This window comes from Octodon degus, unplaced genomic scaffold (genome assembly GCF_000260255.1).
Source record: "Octodon degus isolate 3935 unplaced genomic scaffold, OctDeg1.0 scaffold00002, whole genome shotgun sequence".
Lineage (NCBI taxonomy): Eukaryota > Metazoa > Chordata > Mammalia > Rodentia > Octodontidae > Octodon > Octodon degus.
In genome coordinates, this window is record NW_004524578.1 from 19,648,304 (window position 1) to 19,655,893 (window position 7,590).

Here is a 7,590-nt window from a genome sequence, read left to right on the forward strand (position 1 = left end):
TTTGTTTGTTTGTTTTTTTGGTGGAACTGGGGATTGAACTCAGGCCCTTGCGCTTGCCAGGGAAGCGCTTATTCCACTGAGCCATCTCCCCGGACCCTGCAAAAATTTTGTTTGCTTTTTTTTTTTTCTAGTACCAGGGACCTTCAACTTGCCAGGCAAGCACATATTCTACTGAGCTATCTCCAAGGCTCTTGCTTTTCTTTTTGAGACAGGGCGTCGTTATGCAATTCAGGCTGGCCTTCAACTCACTGTGTATTCTAGGCTGGCCTAGAACTCACAGCAATCTTCCTGCCTCACCCTCCCGAGTACTGGGATTACAGGCATGCCCTACTATGCCCCAAGATGCAAAGACCTATGAAAATATCCCAGTTATCTGAAAAATTATGAGGTACTTTTTATTTTTTTTATTCTTTTAGGGAAGGGTTTACAGGGTGTTCAGGGTCTCACTACTAGATCCGACTCAGTGATCTGCCTGTTTACAGCCTCCCAAAAGCTGGGATTACAGGCACCACACCCAGTCTCAATTGCCATTCAGCGTGGTGCCCCAGGGGGCTATCCCCCAGCCTCTGCACCTGCTTGCAGTTGTTTTAACCGCTGAGCTATTTGGCTAGCCCTATCATGTACATATTAGTAGCTAAATAATTGAGTTATGGAATAACCATATGGCAGGCATTATACAACTGTGAATCATTAGGAAAAATGTGATTGTGTGTGCGTTTAGGGACATTACTAATGTTCAGACAGAAGGATACCAATATACTATGATGTCCATTTCAGATTTTAAAGTTTTTATGTAACTCATGTCATTTGAAAAACATGCCCAGGTGATCTCAAATTCACTGATCATGTGACTCGGGCAGGCCACTCAAGTCTGACAGTTTTCTCCTCTGTGTAATGAAGATAATCCCTAGCAGGTTTGTCCTGATTAATGGCTAATTTATCTATAGCGTTATCAGGCCTCTAGGTTCCTAACTTTTCCTTTTGGTGTATGGTTTCCTACATCTGGGAAATATGCGCACTAAAGATCACTTCGCAGGTTCTCACAATCTGGAAGATTGAGGGAATCTAGCTCAAGCGATCGGTGAATATTGAGCTCTTTGCCGACCGAAGGCGTGCCGCACGGGGCGGGGCTAGGGCGGGGCTTCGCAACGAGCGCCCGGACGCAGAGCCAATCGCGGAGCTGCTCCCTTCTAGGCTCGTTTTGAAATTCCGCGGGGCCCAACGGCTCGCGGCTGAGTGGAGCGAACTACGTGGAGCCGGCAGTCAGCGTTTGCGGGTGGTGGCTTCGCTCGGACTCGCGTGGAGGAGCTCGGGGGTCCCGACTCCCAGCTGACTGCCATGAGGAGAAGGTGCGGGTCTCCGGGGAGCGGGAGGGAGCGGCGCCCAGTACCGGTGCGGGGCGGGCGAGTGCCGAGGTTTGGGCCTAGGCTCGCGTCAGCTCTCGCCCAGGGAAGCCGGGGGCACCGCGAGTTCCCTCTGTTGGCGCCGGGTGGGGACGCGGCTTCCCGCGGGTCTCGCGCTCGCTCGGACGGGGACGCGGCGGGCAGGGACGGGATCGGGAGAGCAAGTGCGGGCGCCGGGGCGGGCGCGGGCGGGGCCGCCCTCAGGAGCGGCTTGTTGACGCCGAGGCGCCTCTGCCGGGTCTTCGCTGGTCGCGGCTGCCCGCTTCTCTGCCTAAAGCGGTGAAGATCAAGTCCCTTTGCTTCTGGCTGGCGGTGCTAAGGTGTTGCACAGAAATGGGAAGAGGGCTGGGAGTCTCCCTGGGCGGAAATCCCGCTTCCCGGGCGCCGCCCAGGAGGGAGTGCCGCCTGAAGTCCGACCGACGTGTGTCCGGGCGGGAGGCTGAGTGCCCGTTTTCTCGTTTCTAAAATAATTCCAGCTCAAGGATTTGTATGTTAAGGCTGTACAAATATTTGTACAACTAGTGAGTTAAGTGTTTGGCGACTCCGTATTGAACCACGTTGAATACGTTGTAGTTACTTGTCAAACAGATTCCGCCAAGGCTTAGCTTCTTGGTCCTATTATTATTATATTAGCATTTTATATTTCTTCGGGCAAGAGCTTGCAGTGGAGTCCAGGCTAACGCCAAAGGGATTTACAGGCAGACACCACCATGCTTGGCCCATGATGACTAATTCTGAGCAGCGTTTTCAAAATAATCGCCTCAGTAGAATGGGTACAAATTATTAGTGCCTCTGCAAAGACAAACTCAGTACTGTGTAAGGTAACGGATTGAGAATAATCTTACCTGAAGGACATTCTGTTTACACTGCGGATTTAAACTACATTCTAAGGTCTAGTAAAATGGTAAGTGGTATTTAAAGGACTCTACTCAAGAGTCCATTGTGGATTGTTCAGTCATCTGCTTTCCAGCGAGTGAATGGAGGAAGTATTTTGCAACTCTGGTTCCAAGCTGAGAGGTGTGATTACGCTTTAAAACAGTAAATAGAAGGGGCCGGGGAGATAGCTCAGTAGAATAAGCGCTTGCAGCGCAAGGGCCTGAGTTCAATGCCCAGTTCCGCTAAATAAATAAATAAAATAGCAAATGGATTACTACCTCAGAACTTGGCTTTTGAGTACACCTGAATTTCAGATATTCCTGTTTAGAAAGGGTATAAAAAATAGGACTCAGAAACAGCAGTTGTCATCTTGGTCCCTGGGGGGAACTGGTTAGTGGATTCCAGACAGGCTGTGCAGAGAGGCTGAGGAAATTCGGTGGTGAAAATGGAGCAGGGATCAGTGCAGGCTGCCCAAAGTTAGGGAATCAGTACGGTATCTTTTTTCAGTCTTGAGACTGGAAAAACTGGCTCTTTTTACATTTGTATCCTTGGGTAGTCTCTTCTGCATTCTCAGTTACTCAGTGATGTATTCTAAGGAAAAACCCCTCAGATTTGCTCCCTGAAGGGAATTGAAACCATTCAGCAAGGCAGTATATAACTGGACCATGATGACTATTTTTCACAGTGAGCACTCTGAACTATGTTAAGATCACACTTCTTGTCCCTCTTCTCCTCTCCTTTTCCCTTCTTCCCTTCCTCTTTCCTCTTTCTCTCCTTTTCTCTCCTGAGCATTGAGCCCAGGACCTCATATTGAGCAATGTCCACAAACCATTTTATGTTATTTTAAATTTTTGAGACAAGGTCTTGCTGAGTTACCCAAACTGTCCTTGAATATGCAATCTTCCTGAGTAAGCCCCCAAGTAGCTGGGATTTATCATAGTTTGTTTATTTGGTACCAGGGGTTGAAATCAGGACCTTGTGCTTGCCAGGCAGGCGTTTATGCCATTGAGCTTTTTCCCCAGCCCAACCATGTCCAGTTTATATCACTTTTTTTTTTTTTTTTGTGAGACTGTCTCACTATGTAGTTCAGGCTGGTCTTGAACTTGGAATCCTCCTGCTTCAGCCTTCCAAGTGCTGGGACTACAGGCTAATGTCACCATGCCCAGCCTCATTGCAAACTCTTATTTTGGGAGTTATTTTACTGATATTTTGTCTGTTTTATCTTTAGCAAAAGCATTTTAATTCTGTATTATACTGCCATTGGTAGAATTATTGGAAAGGTCCAGATGCTGAGTGTTATACGTAGAAGGCATTTCCCTAATGAAATGTGACACTGAATTTTGCTTTGCCAATCTGGCATTTGGAAAGAAAGGGAAGGTGAGTGGTTAAGGTACATAAAGCTTAATGTTTGTTTTCGATTTTTTAAGCCATAAAGCTACTGAGTTCCTAAAAATACTGTATTGCATATTGTTGTGAAGCAGTAGTTGATGTAACAAGCAAATACTTTTTGCTGTTTAGTGAGGTGCTGGCAGAGGAGTCCATAGTATGTCTCCAGAAAGCTCTAAATCACCTTCGGGAAATATGGGAATCAATCGGGATTCCAGAGGACCAACGCTTACAGAGAACCCAGGTTGTAAGGAAGCACATCGAGGTGAGTTGAGCAGTTCTGGCCCCTGCTGTGGGGTAGGGTAGCAGTGTTGTGTCTTTGTTGAGACAGTAGGCTGAAGTGACATTGATCACCCACACAAGGACATCATATGCTCTTGTTTTTGTTTCTTTCTTGAAAGTGTGAATTAATGTTGATGTTATTTTGTTAATGTTCAATGAAGTTGTATACATTTATGGGATATGTAGCTACGACTCCCATTGATCAGTTAAAAGTAGATCATGCATTACTAAATTGACTTTGATTGGTAAGGTGATATTCTTAGGGTTACTCATGTTTGGTTTTTTTGCAAGGAGGTTGAGACAGAATCTGGCTATGTAGTTGAGGCTGGCCTTAAATTCAACTGTGTGATACAGGCTGGCCTTGAACACATGACAGTCCTCCTCAGCTTCCTGAGTGTTGGGATGACAGGCATGTGCCATCACACTCATTTTAGGATGTTGTTTTTATATAAGCTACACATACCACCCTATACCTAACTCAGGACAAGCTTTCCAACCATTTACACATCACACAGTAGTGCCCTAGTACCTAGAGTAGTCAGATTCAAAGGCACAGAAAGCAGAATGAGAGTTGCTTTTTTTTCCCTCAGTGGTCCAAAACTGTTTTCTGTCCTGTAGAATCTCCTGAATATGATGATTGCTGAAGAGGAGAGCCTGAAGGAAAGGCTTATCAAAAGCATATCGATCTGCCAAGAGGAGCTGAATGCCTTGTGCAGTGAGTTACACATCGAACCATTTCAGGTGGGCAGTGTAGACCTGGGGGGTCTGGCTCATGTCTGAGAATTAGGAGGAAGCATTGGCTTGAGGTTACACATGGAAGGCTTCCAGGTAGGGGATGTTAGACATGAGAAATGGGGGAACATCTACTTAAGTCTGACAAAATAATTTTCATGTACATAGCAAGTGCCCTTTTGGGGAGTAAAGCAGCAAACAGGTAAATGAAACCAAGTTTTGTCTGGCATTATTAACTTTTTTTTTTTTTTTTTTTTTTTTGGCCAGCTCAGCCCACCCGGAAGGCAGGGCTGGCACATCTTGTGCCAGAGATGGAACCATGATCCCTTGCACCTGCCTAAGCTTGCCTAAGCAGGTACTTTGGACCACTGGGCTGTCTTGCCAGCCCCATTATTAATTTAAAAAGAAAAAAGAAAACTCTTAGGAAGTTAGGCACAGATGCCACTGATGTTTCTCTGAAAGAAAATGAAAAATGGATCTGTAGGAAGCAAAAAGTACCTACTGATACAAGGCAAAGTTTCCCCAAACCCAACTGTTATACCAGGAGCTACATGCCTTAAAGCACCTAAAACAGCTGTTTTATAAGACATGTTTCACAAGATGAGTATCATGAAGACACAGTCCAGAGCTGTGTGTGGTGTTGCACACTTGTCATCCCAGCACTGGGAAGGCTGAGGAAGGAGGATCATTGTGACTTCAAGATCAGTCTGGGCTGCAAAGTAAGCTCAGGACTAGCCTAAACTGCATAGCAAGACCCTGACTCGAGAAAGGACCAAAAATAACTAAAGAGAGAAAGGAAACAGTCCAATTCCGAGCAGGCCAGGATTATTCATAGGTACCTGAGGGATTGCGGTGCAGTGCAAGTTAATAGTGCTCTACCATGAATAGTCAAATTTAAAAGAAATTATTTTTTTTTTTAGATAGGGTCTCACTATGCAGTTCAAGTTGGTCTGGAACTCATGACAACATCTTGCCTTATGCTCTTGCTCCCAGGTGCTGGTTTTATAGGCATGCATCACCACACCTGGCTAGTCAAATTTAAAGAGCCAAAAAATAGAATGGCTAGAAGTAGGGAACAATTGGGACTTTTCCTATGTTAACAGAGTTTATCTTATAAGATGAAATGAGTTCTGGAGAAGGCTGGTGATGCTTGTACAATATTAGTTGTAGATGTTCCTCAATTTACTGGGTTAGATCCCAGGAAAACTTTCACTATGCAGTTCAGGCTGGCCTTGAACTCCCTTTTATACTGGGCTGGTCTCAAACTCATAACAGTCCTCCTGCCTCAGCCTCCCTAATGTTGGGATTACAGGCATGTGTCACCATGCCCAGCAGTGAACCCATTTTAAGTACACAAAAATGTATGTAATACACATAACCTACTCATTGTCCTAACATAGGCTTTGCTTTCCTTCTATTGGGAAACAGCATTAGTATGGGCATTTGAAATACAGATTCCATTGAATGCTTATTGCTTTTATATCATTGTAAAGCCAAAAATCAGTAAGTTGAGCCATTGTTAAGTTGGGGACCACCTGTACTTAAACACCACTGAACTATATACTTAAAACAACTAAGACGATAAAGTTCGTCATGTCATCTTACCTCAATTTATTTTTTTTCTTTTGCGGTACTGGGTATTGACCTTAGGACCCTGCGCTTGCCAGGCAAGTGCTTATTCTACTGAGCTCTCTCTGGCCCTCTTACCTAAATTTTTTAAAAAGTTAGAAAAAAGTACCCTGGTATTATTCACTTTTTCCTATTGGGAACCATACTCTGTTGGCCAGTAGTTGACTGACTTATAAACTGAAAAAAAGTTAACTGAAAATCTGTCAGCCTAGGTCCCTGTCATATTCCTTTATCCTCTGAAGGAATCCTTTGGAACTTTGTAAGAGTGGTATGTTACCTTACACAGGAAGAAGGAGAAACAACTGTCCTACAACTAGAAAAAGATCTGCGTACTCAGGTGGAATTAATGCGCAAACAGAAAAAGGAGAGAAAACAGGAACTGAAGCTGCTGCAAGAACAAGATCGAGAACTCTGTGAAGTTCTTTGTATGCCTCAATATGACATTGACAGCACCTGTGTTCCCAGCTTAGATGATTTAAACCAGTTCAGACAACACTTGGCAACTCTAAGGGAAAAAAAGGTTTGTTGCTTCATTTGTGCTGCTTCAGAGTCCATTTGGCCTTCCTTTAGGTATCTTGTAATAATTTTGTTTTTAATAGGCATCTAGGCGTGAGGAGTTTCTCAGCTTGAAGAGACAGATCATACTATGTATGGAAGAATTGGATCACACCCCAGACACAAGCTTTGAAAGAGATGTGGTGTGTGAGGATGAAGATGCCTTTTGTTTGTCTTTGGAGAACATTACAACACTACAAAAGCTGCTACGGCAGGTAATGTCTTTTTAAAATATGGCCTGGATACGATGAGCTGTAAAAAGCTCAAGTCAGTAACTTCTGAGGATAACCCACTAGTATTATAGACTGCTAGACAGTGTTGGATTGTTTAGCTAAATTCAGACACCTATGGTATTTAGATGCCAATAGAATATCTACCTCTGACAGGACTAAAAAAAAAGGGGGATACAAAGGAAAGATCATTTTGTATTTATATATACAAAATAGTGCAGGATAGATATACAGCTACTTTCACTTAATTCAATGAGAAGAAAGAGGTGTACTAATAGTGTTTGGACAGGATATCCTGTCTGCTTCTTGTACTGTGGGTAACCACTAAGAAGGTAAAAATGTACAATGTATTGATTATTGAAACTGTCCTATTAATCAGCTTTGAAACTGTCTCATTCCTATTTGTTTTTCAATAAAATTAAAATTAAAAAAATAAAAAAATATGGCCTGGGATCTCAATAGAATGCTGTGTTTTGAAAAACTGATAAATTTTTCTT

At 43.8% G+C, this 7,590-nt stretch overlaps 1 protein-coding gene across 1 annotated transcript in view; it reads left to right on the plus strand.

Annotated features, from left to right (window-relative positions):
* The first annotated feature begins 1,247 nt into the window (after window positions 1-1,247).
* The window catches only part of Prc1 (protein regulator of cytokinesis 1), a 25,225-nt gene continuing 18,882 nt past the window's right edge, over window positions 1,248-7,590 (plus strand). Inside the window, exons 1-5 of the mRNA XM_004623469.2 lie at window positions 1,248-1,349; window positions 3,798-3,930; window positions 4,566-4,688; window positions 6,595-6,828; window positions 6,908-7,078. Of these exons, the coding sequence (XP_004623526.1) occupies window positions 1,339-1,349; window positions 3,798-3,930; window positions 4,566-4,688; window positions 6,595-6,828; window positions 6,908-7,078 (672 nt within the window). The 5' untranslated portion in view covers window positions 1,248-1,338. The remainder of the gene's footprint in view (window positions 1,350-3,797; window positions 3,931-4,565; window positions 4,689-6,594; window positions 6,829-6,907; window positions 7,079-7,590) is intronic.